The sequence below is a fragment of the Colletotrichum karsti genome, assembly GCF_011947395.1.
Source record: "Colletotrichum karsti strain CkLH20 chromosome Unknown Scaffold22, whole genome shotgun sequence".
NCBI classification, from domain to species: domain Eukaryota; kingdom Fungi; phylum Ascomycota; class Sordariomycetes; order Glomerellales; family Glomerellaceae; genus Colletotrichum; species Colletotrichum karsti.
This window is the reverse complement of record NW_024065922.1, coordinates 346,649-365,975: the sequence shown is the minus strand read 5'-3', so window position 1 is coordinate 365,975 and position 19,327 is coordinate 346,649. Positions and strand designations below refer to the sequence as shown.

The 19,327-nt window shown below is 34.0% G+C and overlaps 2 protein-coding genes across 2 annotated transcripts; one reads left to right on the top strand and one right to left on the bottom strand.

Moving 5' to 3' along the window:
- Positions 1-11,758: 11,758 nt before the first annotated feature.
- On the top strand, positions 11,759-12,280 carry CkaCkLH20_07154 (uncharacterized protein; the record flags this gene model as incomplete). The annotated part of the gene is made up of 2 exons (XM_038889871.1): positions 11,759-11,890; positions 11,951-12,280. The coding sequence occupies 2 exons, from the start codon at positions 11,759-11,761 to the stop codon at positions 12,278-12,280; spliced, it is 462 nt and encodes a 153-aa protein (XP_038744795.1).
- Positions 12,281-14,129: 1,849 nt separating this feature from the next.
- Positions 14,130-14,660, bottom strand: CkaCkLH20_07153 (uncharacterized protein; the record flags this gene model as incomplete). Its single annotated transcript, XM_038889870.1, has 1 exon — positions 14,130-14,660. One exon carries the CDS (start codon positions 14,658-14,660, stop codon positions 14,130-14,132), a length of 531 nt encoding a protein of 176 aa, XP_038744794.1.
- Positions 14,661-19,327: the final 4,667 nt, after the last annotated feature.

Below are 19,327 nucleotides of genomic sequence, written 5' to 3'. Positions count from 1 at the left end.
TCCTGGGGAGATGTAATCGAAGGAAAATAATATTGGAGGAATGTCTTGGGTTTGAGCTGGCGAGAACCAAGGCATACCTCGCAAAAAGACGTCAAGAGCGACAAAGCTGGCGACAGGTTGAGCGCGGAAGCCACTTCAGGGAACTCGAGAGACAACACACAGGATCCTGTAAAACATTGTTGTATCGGCATGCCGCATCAAAAGGTGTCTTTGTGAGCTCGTCACTTGAAGTGAAGCAGCGCTTTGTTGAAGAGTCCCATTGACTACCTTTGAATCCCAAATTGTCATCCACAGCCTCCCCCTCCCAACAAAGCAGTATCCCATCACCAGTAGTTTTCATCCAGGACGACCGTGGCAAAGGTGCCGAGGAAGGGTCAGCGACGAAAACACGTCGAAGGTTGTGATATCGGGTCGGAGGCCGGCGGTGAGAAAGTGGCCTCCAAATCGAGAAGGATCCTGTATCTTCACCCAGTCAGCAAGGAAAACTTGCTGGTAAGCCACACTCGTCACCCTCTGTTGCGCTCAATCCAACGCCTCCATCTGTAATATGACACGGCACTCGCAAGGAAAACCTGGCAGACAGTCAAGCGTCGCAGGTGGGCCACTGGTGGTAAGTTCCGGGCTTGTCCTGCGCGCCGCTCTTTGCAAGTTTTGTTTGTATCGAGGACGATTCCGAAGAACGACCCTCAACTGCAGGATTCCGTGACTACCACACGGGAACGAGAGGGTAGTGTGAAGGTCCCGAGCTCACCAACCCCGGCACCACACCGGGGTGAGACGTGACACATAAACCGGCTGTGACTACCCGATAGATCGGGCGCTCCCTGAGACCAACAACGTCCGCTCAAAGGCCAAAGGCGGACACCGGTGGGAGGGGAGAGAGTGAGTGATTGCCCAGCCGGTCCAAATGGCTCTGACGATCGACTCGCGCCCCAACTCTTGCAGAACCGGCCTCTCGACGCCTCAAGGGATTGCTTTGAGTCCAGCGGCCAAGATGAGGAGATGGGAAGAACGCGACGGGACGAGGCTGGGACATAATGAAAAGATCGTGGTGCTTACCTTCGTGGTATTCCGTCGGATCTGGCAAGGAAGGAAGTTGCGATGATCGGGTGAAGCGAGGTAGGCAAATGAGCCAGGAACCCGGTCAAGAAAAAGATGCTAAGAAATATGTCAGTGGATTGTCGACGACGAGGATAAGTGGTGTTGAGACTTGCTTACCGACTCGAGGACCGATCATGGCGATGGCCGAGATCGCGACGTCAAGAGGTAAGGATGTGAAGAGCCGAGAAACGGTGAAGGTGAAGAAGTTGAGGAGGTGGAAGAGTCGGGGAGATAAATGAAAGATCTGTGATGAGGTGTGAAGGGGGGAAGGTGGTGGTGGGTGGGGCAGAGTAGAAGATGAGGTCGGGTGGAAAAGATGCTCCCACCTCAAAGGCAGGAGCGGGTAGAGGAGGCACGTTGCCTCAGGTAACCAAACGCCGCAGAAGAACAAAGTCCAAAAAGAAAACAGAATAATGTGGAAAAAATAGAGAGCACCAGAGAAGAAAGCAAAGAGAAAAGTTTTCAGCAGCAGAGGTGTAGGGATAAGAGGCTCAACACGGGAAAGAGATTGCTTGCTAGGCGAACCAGGAAGGAGCGAAAATCACCAGAAAGATGGATTCTTTCTGAGCTTTTGGATGTGTTTTTGGTCTCACATGAGACAGGGATGGGAGATAAAACATAAGCGGAAAGATTCGTGTGAAGGGATGATGTTGGAGGAGATGAGAAGGTTCGGGTTGGAGTCTGGCCGGAGAGATTAAGTCGATTAAGAGATCGCGCTTGAGGTTAGTAAAAGGTCCACGTGATCAGACTTTTAGCGTGTTAACGACGCGTCAAAGTCGCAAAAGTAAAGAAATAGGTGGGGAGTATTACCTAGCTCTAAGGGAGCTTTATAGCAGTTTATTAATATAAGTTTCTTAGTTCTTTAATATAATTCTAATACTTTAGCTTATATTACCTCTTAATATAATAAATAGATATAAATAATAATTAAATTAATATTAACTAATAAGCTTAGCTTAGCTAAAGTCTTTAGATATATATAAGTTTATAAGAGCTATAGAAAAAGGGAGAATAATAAGCCTTATTACTAATAATCATAATAGCTTAAATCTATTATAATAGTATTAAACCTTTTAGTTATAAGTCCCTCTTTATAATACCTTTATAGTCTTTTAGCTAAAAAGATAGCTAATAAGGTATCTCTATTATATTATTAAATAGGTATAAAAAGCTAGCTATTATTTTAAGCTAAAGGCTTATTCTTTATTTTCCTTATTTATTACTATATTTAAATCCTTCCTTTAAAATAAGTATTATTTAACTTAATATACTATATAATAAGCTTAATAATAATAACGTTAGAGAACTAATATATATTTATAGTATTTAGAGTATTAATAGCTATAAATATAATAATTTAAACTTTAATATAAAAGTTATTATAGCTTATTTTACCTATAAAGCTATATTATTAGCTTTAAACCCTAATAAAAAGGTATTATAACCTATAAGGTATAACTAATAAAGAACGCCCTATTAAGAGCTAAGTAGTTAGAACGTTACCTTTATATATAGAATTATAGAAATATAAAGGGCTTACTTAATATAAAAGAACTATAATATAAGTTATATAGAGATTAAATAAAGATTAAGTAGTAAAATAGATCTATTAAATACTTATTAAGTACTTATTAATACTTAATAAGTAATTAATAAGATTACTTATTAATAGAAAGATAATAAATTAAATTTATATATAAAATAGATTTAAATCTACTTAAGTTTAAACTCCTATAGCTCTTTAGTAATTAATTTATAATTATTATTTATAATACTTTTAATTATATTTAAGTAATAATTACTTTATAACCTTATTAAAGACTTAACTAATTATTAAGCTTTTTAAGACCTATAATTACTTAACTATAGATTAATAACTATTAGTAGTTATTATAATTTAACTTATTATAATATAAACCCTATTATTAATTAGCTAGCTATAATACTTTAATTACTCTTATTTAATAAGTTACTCTTTAAAAGACTATTAATAATACTATAATATTTTTATAACTCTTTAGAAAGACCCTTAATATTAGCTCTTCCTCTAGTATTAAAAAAGCTTTTATTAAAAAGAACTTAGCTTAAAAACTTAAGGATTAAAAAAAAAGATAATAATAATAATAATAATAATATACTTAAGGAATAGCTTAAATAAGTTAATTAAGATATATAATAGATATAGAAAATATTTAATATTAATATCTATATTATTAAAGAACTTTAAAACGCTATATACTTAATTAGTTAATATATCTATTAGCTTAAATAATAAAACTATACTCTTTAAGTTACTATTAATATTATTACTATTCTTATTATAAAGAGATAAAAAAAACTTTAATTTAATTTCTTTATTCTATTTAATAAAACCTTAAGACTACTTAAGGGATTTCTTATTTAAATTAAAAACTATTAAAACTTCTATTATAATAACTTTAGAAATAGAATTAAGAAAGTTATTTATATATCTATCTTCCTTAAGAAATAAGCTCTTTAGTAGTTTAAACCCTTTCTTAAAGAATATCTTATTAAGGAATTATTAAAGTATTATTCTATTAAAATTAGAGATATCTTTAATACTTTTTAAGGGTTTAAAAATACCTTAAAGTCTCTTTTTTAAAACCTTAATAAGAAATAATAAGCTAAATAAGATTTATTCTAACTTAAATAAACTAAATTAGCTAAAAACTATATAATAGAGTTCTAGAGGATTTATATATAATTAGACCTTATTAATAAAGGTAAGATCTTTATATTTTATAATAATCTTAAGAATAAAGTTAAAAATAAAATTATTAAAATAAATAGACTTAATAACTTTTTCTAATATATTAAGCTAATTATAAAAATTGATAACTAACTTTATAAATAATATAAAGAGAAAAATAAATAATAATAACTTATTAACTCTAAATATAAATATTAATAATAGCTTAAGTATTATAATAATAATTAATATAATAAATATAATAATACTATTTATAGTTACTATAATAAGCTTATAGACTTTCATATAGCTTAATAGGTAAAAAACACAACAACCCTAATTAGAAAAAAGAAATAAAATACTATAACTATAATAAAATAAGATATATTATATAGAAATATTAATCCTCTAAAAAAGAGAAATTCTAACCTATTAAAAAAGATAATTTAGTATTATTATTAAGATAATACCTTATAAATAACTTAGTTAGACTACTTACTTTAATAATAACTATAGAGTTTATTTAAACTTGAAGGAATATATAGGATAATACCTTGAGGACCCTAATAGAATAAGATATAATACTATTAAAATAAAGAATATTAATAGACCCCCTATTTAATAAGTCCTTACTATAGAATATTAAAGTAATAGTAAGCTTAAATATAAAGTATAAAAATAACTAAATAGCCTCTTAAAGTATAGAGCTTTAAAAGAAATTATAGCTATTATAATAATTATAAAACTAATAGACTTTAAATAAATAAATAATATTATTAAAACTATTAATAATAAATTAGATCTTTATATAGATATATAAATTAACTAATAGATTAAAACCTATAAAGAATTACTTTATAATTTAAATAAACCTTGTAATATTACTTAAGAATATATTTAAATAGAAGCTATCTATAAGTATAAACCTAATATTAATAATATTAATTCTAAAGAGAAATCTAATAATAAATATATAAAGAATAATAAATATCTTTATTATAGAAAAATTAATTCTATAAATAATTAATAGATATTTAAATTCTTTAGTACTTTAAGAGATTAATATAATAAGAAGTATAAATCTAAACTTAAACTAAATACTATTTATATTTATATATAGAAAGTAACTATTATTAATACCTCTATTAGCTATAATACCTCTTTAATAAACATAAAGAATACCTAAAAGATAAATCTAACTATTAATTTTATCTTAAAAGATATAATAATAAATCTATTAAAAAGATTTATTATATTAACTAAATCTATAAATAGAAACTTAAGAAGTTTAATAAGTAAATTATAACTTTTAGACTAAACTAAAAATACTCTATAAGATACTTCTATAATATTAATATAAGCTAATAGGATTACTAATAAGATAAATATATAATATATAGAGAAAATAAAGCTAAAGTATAATAATTTAGCTAAAATAAAGTAACTCCCTTTATACTAAAATATAAAAAAAGCTAACTTTAAAAAGTATAATATAAAGAAAAATAGATTACTTATTAAAGAGATAACTAATTAAAAAATTAAAATTACTTATTAAAACTAAAAGATAATAATAAATAAATAAAATAAAGTCTCTATATAATATAACTAAAGTATATTTAGCTTAATAATATAAATATATCTAAATTTAAATATAACTTAATAAAAAGCTAATTACTATTATAATAAATAGTAAAGCTTAAAGTAACTTTATTTTATTAAGATAAATAAACTTATAAAATATAATATAATAATAAAAAATAAAAAAAGACTATTATAAACTTAATAATATAAAAGGGGAATAAATTTAATATAATAGAGGATATATTATTATAGAGATAGTATAACTCCCTTTATAGATCTATAATTAAAATAAATACCTTTAGTTTAATATTATAGAGATAAAAGATAAATATAACGTTATTCTTAAAAGACTATAGTTATATCATAAAAACCTATAGAAAGATTAGAGAATAAATTAACTCTTATAGAAATAAGACTTAGTTATTAAGTAGTAATTTATAAAGAGTACTTTAAATAAGTATTTAGTAACTCTTTAAGTAAGAAGATTTATTATCTACTTAAAGATTAAAAATAAAAATATTAAAATATTATTAATAATAAATATTAATAAGAATAATTATTTTCTATTTATTTTAAATAAATATTAAATCTATAATAAATTATTTATAGAAAAACTAAAGATTAAATTATTAAAATATAAACCTTTTAATTATAAAATTAAACTAAAAAAAGGAAAGGAATTAATATATAGTTTAATCTATAGATTATTTTAAAATAAGATATAAGCTCTAAATAAATAGCTAAAAGAGAACCTTAAGAAGAGCTATATTAAACCCTTAATATTACTAATAAGATACTTAATTCTATTAATATTTAAGAAAAATAAAAAGAAGTAACTATATATTAATTATTAAAAACTTAATAATATTACTATTAAGAACTACTATTTATTACTATTTATCTCTAAATTATAAGACTTACTATATAGAGTAAATTAATTTATAGCTCTTAATTTTAAAAGAGCTTATAACTTAATTTATATTAAAGATAATAATATTTAAAAGGCTATATTTAGAATATATAGAGGATATTTTAAAACCTTTATTATACTTTTTAGCCTTATTAATACCATAATAACCTTTTAAAGTATAATTCATTATATTTTATAAAAATATATTAATATATATATTATTATATATTTAAATAATATTTTTACTTTCTTAAAAATAATAAACTAATATAAATAAAATATCCATAAAGTACTTAAGGTATTATAAGATATTAAATTATTAATAAAACTTAAAAAGAGTAAATTTTATACCTAAAAAGTTAACTACTTTAAATTTATAATTACTCTAAGAGTTATTTAAATAAACAAAAAGAAGATTAAAGTAATTTAGAAATAATTAATATTAAAAAACGTCAAGAATATTTAATTATTTCTTAGACTTATTAACTTTTATTAATAGTTTAATAAGAACTATATAAAAGCTAACTAAAGCTTTATAGAGCTTATTTAAAAAGATAAATCTTTTAAATAAACTATAAAATATTAAAAAGACTCTAACTAAATTAAATAATATATAATAAATAATATTATTTTATATATCTTAAATCTAAAAAAACTCTTTAAAGTTAAAATAGATATCTCTAATTTTACTATAAAAGTATAACTTTTATAATAAGATATAAAAAAATAATTATAATTAGTTACTTTTCTATTTAAAAAACTTAATAAACTAAAACTCAATTATTAAATTTATAATAAGAAACTTATAGCTATTTTTAAAGTATTTAAAGAATAGAGACTTTACCTCTTAAGAACTAAATACTCTATAAAGGTTTATATAAATTATAAAAACCTCTTATATTTTATTACCTTTAAGGTCTTAAATAAGAGATAAATTAAATAGTTAGAATTCTTATTTAAATTTAATTTTAAAATTATTTACTATACGGGATTAAAAAATAAATAAATTAATACTCTAAATAGATAAATAAATTATAATATCTTAATACTTAAAGAAATATAAGTTATTTTTAAAATAAATTAAATAAAGTAACTTTATATTAACTATTAGACTTCTATATATAGCTAAAAGAAATAATATTAGCTTAATTAAAAAAATATCTATTAAAGCTATTATAGAAATATATTTAATACCTATATATAGTTATTAAGATATAATTAAGATATAGAAATATATTAAATAATATTATAATAAAATAGCTATATAATAAGAAGTATCTTTAGCAATTAAAAACTATAAGGTTTATATAAAAAGTAAATCTAATTAATATTAGCCTTATAGTAAGATATAGCTACTTTTAATATTATAAACTATATAAAAATCTATCTTATTAAACTTTATTATTAAGCTATTTAAGTCTTAAAAACTAATAACTAAAGTCTATTATAATAATATCTTAGTTATTATTAATAAACTTATAAAGTATTTATACTTTATTCTTTATATAGAGTTTAATACTATAAAAGACTTTATATATAAGTTTCCATAGATAATTATTAGTTAATATAGAATACTAAAGGAAATTATATCTAATAGAAATAAATTATTTACTTTTAAGTTTTAGAGATCTTTAATCTTATAACTTAGATTTAATTATAAAATATTTATTATATTTTATTTATAAACTAATAGCTAAATAAAATAAATTAATTAGATTATAGAAACCTATTTATATTACTATATTAACTATTAATAAGATAATTAAGTCTAACTACTACTTATAGCTTAATTTGCTTATAATAGTATAATAGGAGAAAGTATAAAAGAATTACTATTTTATTTAAATTATAGATTTAACTTAATAGCCTATAGAGAACTATAGTAAGGCTTAATAGTACTAAAAGCTATAATAAATATTAATAAACTTAGAGAAATCTAAAAAAAGCTATTAAGAAATCTTAAATTTATATATAAATATATATATAAATATATTAATAAATTAAGAGTTAAGGAACTAACTCTAAAAGAGGGAGATAATATCTATTTCCTTTAATAAAATATTAAGATAAAATAACTAAATAATAAGTTAGACTTTAAAAAACTTAAACCTTTTAAAATTATAAAAAAGATATTTAATATTAATTTTAAATTTATATTACTTAATATAATAAGATATTACTTAATGTTTTATATTTTATTCTTTAAATAAGTACTTAAAGAATTAGAAATATAAGACTATATTAAAGTTAAACTTAAATAAAACTATAAGGTTAAATAGATTATTAATTATATTTAAAAATAAGATAATATTAAATACTTTATTAGAAAGAAAGAATATAGATATAAAGATAATATATAGAAACTAGTTAAGAACGTTATAAATATATTAGACGCTTTAAAATAATACTAGTTATAATAATAAGTATAAAAAACTAAAAGCCTTATTATTTAAATAATAAAAATCCTATAAAAAGAATTAAAAAGATTATAACTACTATAACTATATATCTAAATTCCTAATAAAATAAATAGATCTAAAAAAAGTAGACTACTTATTTACTTTAGGATACTAATAAAAAATTAAGAGTATTAAGATTTTAGTTACTAATTACCTTATTAAAATTAACTACCTTAAAGGCACTTAGTAATTAAGCTTTATATACTAAAGATAACTCTACTACCTCCTTATTTAGCTTAACTATTAACTTTATTTCTATTTAACCCTTTTTAAAAACTAATTACTTTACTTTATAAATATAATTTAGCTTTATAAGTATCTTATTTACTTTTATTTATACTTTTTATAAAGCTTTTATTCTTTTTTAAAATAACTTTTTTATTTCTTCTTTCTTATTATCTAAATAATAAGACTTTATTATTAATTATTTTATTACAATAATTAATAAAAAAAAGATATATTTAGAAAAGGGTTATTTATATTAATAAATTATATTCTCTAAAGTATTATAAAAATAATAAATACTACTAATAGTAATATACTCTCTATAAACTATAGAGTTAAATAGTATCTTATAATATAAACCCTTTATATAATAGTAATAATAAGGTATAACTTTAAAGCTTTTTATAGTAATTTTAAGAGAATAATAATAATAATAAAAAGTAAAAACTATAGGAAATTTAATAATATAACTTAATATAATATTAGTATTATAAATAAAATAGAAAATAAGATTAATAGATCTCTAATTTAGAAACTAATACCTATTTATATAAAGCCTTAGAGATAAGACTTTTTAAGGGGAGACTTAATATTATAACCTATAAGGTATAACTAATAAAGAACGCCCTATTAAAAGCTAAATAGTTAAAATATTACCTTTATATATAGAATTATAAGAATATAAGGGGCTTACTTAATATAGAAGAACTATAATATAAGTTATATAAAGATAAGATAAAGACTAAGTAATAAAATAGATCTATTAAGTACTTATTAAGTACTTACTAATAATTACTAAATATTTATTAATACTTAATAAGTAATTAATAGAATTACTTATTAATAGAAAGATTATAAATTAAACTTATATATAAAATAAGCTTAAGTCTATTTAAATTTAAATATCTATTACTCTCTAATAATTAACTTATAATTATTACTTATAATACTTTTAGCTATACTTAAGTAATAACTACTTTATAACCTTATTAAGGACTTAACTAATTATTAAGCCTTTTAAGACTTATAATTATTTAACTATAAATTAATAATTATTATTAATTTATTATTACTTAACTTATTATAATATAAACCCTACTATTAATTAGCTAGCTATAATAATAAACTTAAGTCTACTTAAGTTTAAACTCCTATAGCTCTTTAGTAATTAACTTATAATTATTATTTATAATACTTTTAGTTATACCTAAGTAATAATTACTCTATAACCTTATTAAGGACTTAACTAATTACTAAGCCTTTTAAGACCTATAATTACTTAACTATAGACTAATAACTATTATTAGTTATTATTACCTAACTTACTATAATATAAACCCTACTATTAGTTAGCTAGCTATAATAAAAGGGTATTATTATACCTACCCTTAATAAGCTTAAAGATAAAGATCTTAATATTATTAAGGTATTTATTCTAAATATTAATAATAATCTATTAACTTATAAGTATCTTATAAGTTTCCTCTAAATAGCTAAAGATCTTAAGCTTAAAGTTAAGAATCTATACGTTTTATAGATCTAAATTACTTTAATATATTAATAGTATTACTAATAGTAAGTAATAAAACTATAATAGTCTTAAGTACTAGGAGTAAGCTAAAAGTCTTCTAAAAAGTTTAATAATAATATATTAACCTAAAAGCTATATAGTTAAAAGGGTTAATTAGTTAGTAAATAGTAAAAAGGAGTAGTATTAAGAAAGAGTTTTAAAGTATTAGAGATATAGTAAAAAAGTTATTATTATTATAATAGGGGAAGTTAAGGCGTAAAATAATAAAATAGTAGCTAAGATAGAAATAGCTTATATATAGTTATATAACTAAATAGCTATTAATTAGTTAAGTTAGCTAGGCTAAACCTAGAGTTAGTTAAATATATAGTTTCTAAATGCAATATAGTAGCTAAAGGCTAAGTAAAGAAATAAAAAGTGTTAAGTTTAGATGAGGAAGGTTTCTCAGGTTGATATGACGTCAATGAGGCCTTAAGCCTTATTAACACCGGGCGGAAGCCTAGCATTTTTTGGCTAAAGAACCAGGTACGTACTTCTTCTTCTAAGTAAGTTTCTAAAATTTTAATGTTAGTCAAATCCCTATAGAGAAAAGGAGGGCTTGAAAAGAAGCAGATAGAAGCCCGCATTACTTTACTTGCTAAGCTGAGAAGAACGGTTCACTGAAAGATCACCAGTTCAGTGTCATAATGGGCATTCCAGGGATCTTTTATAAAAAGAAAAGCTTAAATCTGCATCAGAATGACGCGTTTACTCAGTGATGGGCAGATATTAAATAAAAATTCGAGATGAGGAAGGTGGTACCTTTTGTCTTCACGGGGTTGCTCCTTCCTTCCCAGTCTCACCAAAAGCCTCACATCCACCTGGGTCACAACAATGGAACAAAGTTGGGACCCACAAATGGTGGCCTTCCTTTGGGTCGTGGTATTACCATCTCAACTCGCCTAGACCTTTCTTCTCTTCTTCTCTCTCTCCCAAACCTCCAAACCTTTCCACCTCGCAAAGTGGAAAATCCAACCTCATCCTGCAGTCCAAACATCACACCTATCACCACTACAAGACAAGCTGTCAGGATGAGCTATTCCTTGCCTCATAAGAAAGATGCCAAGGGCAAGAAGGATGTCAAGGGCAAGGCCCGCGCCTTTATTACTAGCGACCCTAACATAAGTCATTGCTTCTCACTAACAGCCGCGTGAGCATCGTCTTGTGCTAATAAAGCCTTGAATCAGATCATCTGCACCAGAATGACTGGTGGTACCCTTGCCAAGCCTGAGCCCATGGGCCACGCTCGGAACGACCCTGGCACCAACTCCGAGGGATATGAGGATTTCCTCATTGAGGACGATGTCAATCTGAAGCGTCCTTTGAAGGAGAAGGTGAACATTGCCCACCATCTCTCTTTTACCCAAAAGTTCCATGACTGACATCTGCTGCAGAAGGATGAAGACCTTGATGATTGGGAGATCGTCAGCCCCAAGGTGAAGACCAAGTACTACACGGCCAACTATGTCCAGAACAAGATGCGCAAGGTTGTCGCTGAGGTTGAGGACCAGTATGAGGACAGGTTCGAGGCGATGGAGAAGCAACAGGAGGCTCTCCTCATGCTGATCGACCGGAAGGGGGAGATCGAGGAGTCCCTGCGCCAGGATCTCGCCCAGAGGACCCTGGAGAACCAGCGTCTCAAGGCCCGCATCGCTCACATGGAGGCTGGTGAAGTCTTCACCGAGAAGCTCAAAGACATCTCTCTTGGTGAGGTCGACGACTAGAGGAGAGATGGCATTTGTCAATACAAGTCTTTTGGGGAAGCTACTGGCCATTTTGTCACGCTCTACACGGGGGAGGGGTTCTGGATGTGTTTATGGAGGCTTGCAAGTAATCCGGGGGTACATGTGTGCATGCAACATGGATTGCTGGTACTTCTGAGCTTGGAGACTAGATTGTAACATTTGGTAATAGCTTTCCACTGGCACAGACGCAAAGTTACACATACAAAGACCAAGAAGGGCAGATTACAGCAAAAGGAAGGTGGCTTCTACATCTTCATTGTATGGCGTTGACAGAAAGCCATGAGTGTGATGTCTTTGTTTTGTCTGTTCTTTTCCAGGACGACATGAACTATGCTGTAGGCGAACACATGAAATCGCCTGGACGCTGCTGGAACCAACCGAGCAGATACTGCCCTTTTCCATCACTCCCCCAATATCAACACCATCCCATTCTATCTATTACCACCAAATGAAGCCAACGGTTTGATATGGAGCTTACCTCATCCCAGTTCTGGGTCAATGGACAGCTCCGCCATGTCTGGAATGCCCAGTGTGTTCCCAGTACCTGATATCTGACAATTCAAGAGCATCTTTACGGAATCCGTCCGGAATCATAGCTTAGATGCAGAAGTCTCTGCCGGCTGCGTATCAAGGTTAAAAGTCACCCAATTGCTAGCTGAAGGTCTATTGCAGCGCCGCAATCTTCCTAATGAGGAGGTGCCATCCATTAATTTGATCTTCATTGGCGTGACATTGGCTTGCTGATTAGCAAGCAATACATATTTTTTTAAATGCTCCGCACAATCGACCGCAATGCTGTGTTCGACCCGTGCATAGCCGCGCCCACACGCGGACATAGAAGGCTCTGGGGAAACCGTAATGGCGCCGCCGGCGCTTGTCGTGCTGCCATTATTAGCCCCGATCTTCAGGCCCCTGGAATATTTAATGCCAGTGATTATGTAGAGCGAAGAAACGTAGCTCATGAGCAACTCTTTCCGGAGGGCTGTCTCTCGGGCGATTCGCTGACGATATACGGGCTGATCGCTGACGGTGTGGCAGTCTCGAGGCTTTTGACCTCGCACACGACTTTGAGGTCTTGTTAATGGCCTATTTGTCCTCACTGAGATGGCCTACAAAGTAAGCCCCGCAGCATTATGTCTACCTGAAACGGATCTCGGAAGATGTTCCACCAGACAATGTGTGCAAGCATTGCGCTGAGTACTTAGACCAAATCGAGAGAATATCGGGGTTTCTGCGGCTCGGTCAGTTATATCTGACGTTGCTATTAATATGTTGGTACTTAATGAGAGTTAGGTGTACAAAGGTTCGGTGTTGAGTGTGTGGATAACACGGGAACCTTTTCTCCATAAGTGGTAAAAGGACTGGATACTTGATGATCTTGGTGATCTTCGAGATCCAGTGGAAGGCAAAACGTCACATGCGTACGCTAGATATCAGATTCGAACTAGCTGCAAGGCAGGTTTATCGGCACTCAGTGGTAGTGTCTCCCAAGCAGGCTGCAAGCCAGAGAGCATAGAAAGTAGCTGTATAAGACTTAAGAGTACCCGGTAGTTAAGCTGTAATACAGGATTTACTATCAATGATTGTATGTTGGGATTAAAGAAGAAAGTGTGTTAAAGAGTGAAGCTAGCTGGAGCTAAACCAGAGTCAAACGAGCGTCTGTAAAATTCCAAATGAGCGTATGAAAGCGCAATCAGCCAGTCCATCCATTGTACAACGATGACATCTGCTAGTGCTAAGAACCTCTTTGACACCTCGACGGCGTGTAGTATGAGGACATCTTTTGTGGACGGGTGTGAGGTCATCCCCATTGCGTCCCCCCTTGCTATCACTTGTAGAAGCAAGGATAACCATGGTCCCAGCCTATACCTGTGTTGACGCTTACACAGCTTGGCTCCTTACTGCCAAAGTGAACCGTCCCACTCCTGAACCCGCCGCAGCTGTCGCCTTCCTTAGTTACCATATAGCCACCGTCGCACGTGCCGCTGACCCTGAACGAGTGCGCGCCCTCCCACTTGCGGCACGACCGGCATTCGCCTCTGGCGTAGGCGTACTCATAGTAGTACAACCTCTGGCCGTCGCATTGGCTGCCTGCGAAAGCTTCGAAGAAGCAGGAGGGACCCCTGGCTGAGACGCCATCAGCTGACAAGAAGCTGGCGCCGGCGGCCTCAACGTCCTCAACGTCAACCACATCTACATCAGCCAGGCCCATCGCAGGGCCGTGGCCATCTTCGAGTGTGGCTGGCTTTGAGTCGGTGGCGATAGCTTCGACGTCAATAGGCCCTCCCTGGGGCATGGATTTGCCCATGGCCCAGAGGGCGGCGCTGAGGGCGAACTGAAGAGCGCTAACGAGCTTCATGGTGGAAGAATTTGCGTCTGGGTGAGATGTGGAAGACTTCCAGCGGAAGAAAGCCGATGCTGAAGTGTTCGTTTACAAGAATTGAAACTCTCGAAATAAAACAAATGTTGATGGCTTGATGGGAAGCCTGCTTGTGTGGTATGATGATGTCGGGGTGGGTGATGTGTTGTTCCTCCTCAGTGAAGGGGCCGCTTTTGGTATTTATAGACCGTCGATGAATGAGTGTCAACTGGACTTCATCCTGGTTGCCTCTCATTAAAGCTGCACAAAACTCAACGGTTCTACAGCCGGTCAGCGTGGAGTGCCGGAGAATTAACACGGCGAGTGAGTGTGTGACAATATTGTCGCGCACGTTACCATCAGATCAGCTGTGGCAGTTGAAAAGTTGCCGTGTCTCCGTCAGCAAAAGCCAGGCTGTGCTTCAGTTCCCTTAAGACAGTCAATTCTCATCGCTTTTGCGTACATATACCAAGGCCAGCCCTAACTCGTCACTTGTTTCCTGCACTTATAGAATGCTCATCGTTCGACGGTGATCTTTCATACCGGTCTATGTTCATCTTTATGTCTGGCTTTATATACTTTTCTTTTCTTTCGTTAAAGTAAGACATAAAATTGCTGGACGCCATCTACCCCAAGATGCCAGGCCCCAAGATGGCAGGCACAGTCGTGTATACACTCTCCTGCCCCCTATGTCTCCCTTTTATGAATCTGCGTCGGGCGTCGGACAGAAAGAGAGATGCAGGACGCACCAGCAGCCGTGGGTCCTACTTGCCGTGATGACAGTGGTATCCTCGTAAGACCTGGTCTTAACGGAGACAAACCTCGATGCAGAGCCGCTGACGACTCGGAAGGTCAAGTAAGCCGCTATTGACGCTAGCTGCGCAGAATATGAGCTGATGCAAGTGATGCCGTGTGTGTCCTGTGTGACGGGGAGGTAGGCTCTGAACCGTCATGGAACGGTAAGACATAGCACAAAGTGAGAGAGGATCTAACTTGAATGAATACTATTGGCTACAAAATCGAGTAGCCAATTGATGTCTTGAGTTTGATTTAGAACGGTAACAATCAGCTGACTTTGGTACTAGTTTGTTTCTCCATGTTGTCGGCAGACTTGTCGCTCAAGACATGAATTGCAAGCTGTCCTAGGATCTAACATCTCACAAAATAGCCCGATCTTATACCTGCAGCTGCCTATTTGAGATCATGTCTGAAAGTACGCAGCTACGTATGTTCTCAAGGACGCCGAGACTTTATGCGGTTCAATTTCATGTTTTTGTCATCTACGAAATAGAGTCAGTAAGACGAAGTACCGCAGATGTCTTCTTCAACCTCTTGTAGCGATCGCCGCAGTCAATCGTGAGAAAAGATGTAGGCGGAAGTAGGATATCTGATAAGCTGCCGATCACCGCCATATTCTACACATGGACCATGGGCGTTTTTGTTGTCGTCGATGGCGGCTTCAGCACCTCTACGGGATGCTGCTTTGATTACAACTGTCAGTGACGTGGTATTCACGCTACAAGTAAGCAACGTAGTGATGCTTCTCCTTCTCGAGTCGCGCAGTGTGAGAAAACCTTTGGCATTAGTTCATAGTCATGTCTCCAACAACAATACCACCACCGCAAGTACAGTGCATTGCCCTTAGAGCGGCTATATCCATGTCTTTATGAAGTCTGTGACAAGCATACACGCCCCCAGAGATCTAAGAGAGAAAAGAAGAACTTGCTATTTCCCGGACGGCAAGAGACTGGAGATCCGGCTGAAGCATACTCCAACAGGACTAAGGAGCTTCATACTTCTACATCGCCTTTTTGGGTTGAAAGCATATTGACCTTAGTTCTGAAACCCATCCCTCCAATGCTCCACCGTTGGGCCCGCGAAGAGGACTGAATCGCGGATCAGTTTACAAAGCTTAATAAGTCGATATTTGACGATACATAAGAAACACTCGTAAGGCACCAGCAGATCAATACTGCTGTGTTGTACATGAGCCTCTGCTGTGAAAGCTCTCGGGGAAAAGAGTCTCAGAAGAGAGTTGTCCAGCGCAGTTTCTTCGAGCCTAGTAAAACCACATGAAAGGAAGAAGACACATCTGGCACTTCACTGGGGCATAGAACATCAATCGTTCTATTATTTCTTCCTCTTGCTCACGAAGAAATCAGGTCGAGAGGTTCCCAACATGATGGCTGGGATGAGGTGATATCAGTTCGAGGTGCAGACCCGGATGCATCTCCAATCTCGGCTTTTGCAAGAACGAATCAGATGAGGGTGTGGACAACACGATGTCGGGATGTTCTATTGCAACGACTATGCTTGCAGCAACAGCTATTATTTTCCTGCAGTATGCATTTTGCATCGCAGCATAGGAACACAAGGCCGAAGTATCCGAAACTTGGAGAATAGATGTCCTGCACGAGAGGAAGGTAATGGAGATGCTGTTTCTGAATGTAGGGAGGGAGATGCTGCAAAAAGACAGTTGGTTTGTCCAACCACGGGACCTATTACACGATTTGGATAAAGGCTCTCAATGGTGTAAGCCAACCATCATGGCGTTGGTCCAAAGGTTTCCAAACAGAACTTAAGTTCTATCTGCTGCAAGAACTCTAAAGTTCGATTAAAGGGCTCGACAACGTGTCGACTGCAACATTGCCATATCCGGTTTGCCGTATCACAGACTTTTGAATAACATCGTGGAAGATCATGTCCGTAACCCCAGCAATTGGCAAGAGAAGAGAGGCAGCACTGACCTATAAGCTCCTCAGCTCCTCTGAACAACCTTCCAATATACTGGTGCCAACCACGCCTCTACGCACGTGTTTCATGCTAGAGAAGATGGCGCAACTTGAATAAAGAGCTATTTAGAGGACGTTCAATTCGCACTTCTTACATTCGCTGATTGGCTCGCCTATCTATCTGATTGTGTCTAGCCTGACCTTAGTGGGCTGACGGTTGTTCAGCTGCCGATGGGCGTCGAACGTGAGACGGCCATCAACTTCCTACAACTTCATTTGCGCCAGCATGACCCAGAGTCAATATTCCGACGTCCCGACCGTAGCTATCTCTTCATAATAATGTCAAGAGTCGAAAGCCTGTCGAAATCACAATCGAAGGGTGTACTCGGCAACAAAACATGATGCGCCTTATTCATACACCAACGATGCAGCTCAAGGAGTTCATTGGCGCGATACCTCAGTACGCCATATTATCTCACACCTGGGGCCCGAATGAAATCACACTCCAGGACATGCAACAGAGTAGATCAGACCTCCCTTCCCGACAAGCGTTTCGGAAAATAGAAGCGACATGTCGCCAAGCCAATCGCGATGGCCTCCAATACGCGTGGGTGGATTCGTGTTGTATTGACAAGACCAGCAGCGCTGAGCTGGGCGAGGCAATCAATTCGATGTATCGGTGGTATCGGGAGTCAAGCGTATGCTACGCTCATCTTGAAGATGTGTATGATGGGCATATTTATCGGAAAGGCGCACGACTGCTGCCGTTCGCCAACAGCCGGTGGTTCAGCCGGGGTTGGACATTACAAGAGCTTATCGCCCCAAGACGCGTGGAATTCTATAACGCCAACTGGAAAATGATCGCTGAGAAGCAAGCTATCGTACAAGATCTCGAGAAGATCACCGGAATCGATGACTACGTATTGAGGGGAGGCTCACCACAACGAGTGAGTCTAGGTCGAAGAATGAGTTGGGCAGCTGGAAGAAAGACGACACGGATCGAAGATATTGCCTACTCGCTTCTCGGCATCTTCGACGTCAACATGCCCTTGTTATATGGAGAAGGATCTGAAGCCTTCACCCGTCTTCAAGAGAAGATTCTAGACCAGTCGGACGACCACACGCTCTTCGCATGGAGAGCAAAGTCGGACTGGGAGTCTGTATCCACTAGTCCTCTCCGAGGCCTACTTGCACAATCGCCAGACGAGTTCGCCAACTTCAGAGACTGGCCGGGTCTCAACGCTCACGAGCATTCAAATTGCAAGAACGACAACATCGTGCAGATTTGGCCCCGAAGCCCAGTCGATGTATCAAAGCGCGGCATTCATTTTGTTTCCAAAACTAAAGCACTTGTACGCCGAAGTCCGCTCGACTTACTGCTATTTCGTGGCCACGCTTCATCACTGATCCTGCCTCTCAACTGCAGTGTAGGCGGTGATCCTCAGCGAGTTGTTGGTCTATACATGGAGCTTCAGGATGGCAATCGCTATGCACGCTCACGGCCAACGGAGCTGGCAGATTTAACTATTCCAGGTGGACGACGCATGCCACTTTGCGGGATAAGGACATCATCAGACCTGAGAATAGGGTATTATGACAACCCTTGGGGTGCTAGGCCACCGAGAGTCAAGAGCGTGGAAACCTTGCACGTCGGAGCTACATCTCTCACTCCCCGTCGCAACACGACACCGGTTGGATATTATCTGGCCGGTATTTTCACCGCCGAGGAAGAGGGAGGACCGTTGCGGTGCTACAGCTATCAGCACGAGTATCGTGAGGGGCGGGCTCTTAATTCAGCGCTGTTCCTACAGCTCCGGCGCCATCGACGATGGACTTTGATGCTCAAAGGGAGATCCGAAGGCGACATTGTATTGGTGACTTTCTGGGTCTTTGACGGTCGTATCAGGTTTGACGCCGTCAGACTCGAGCCATCGA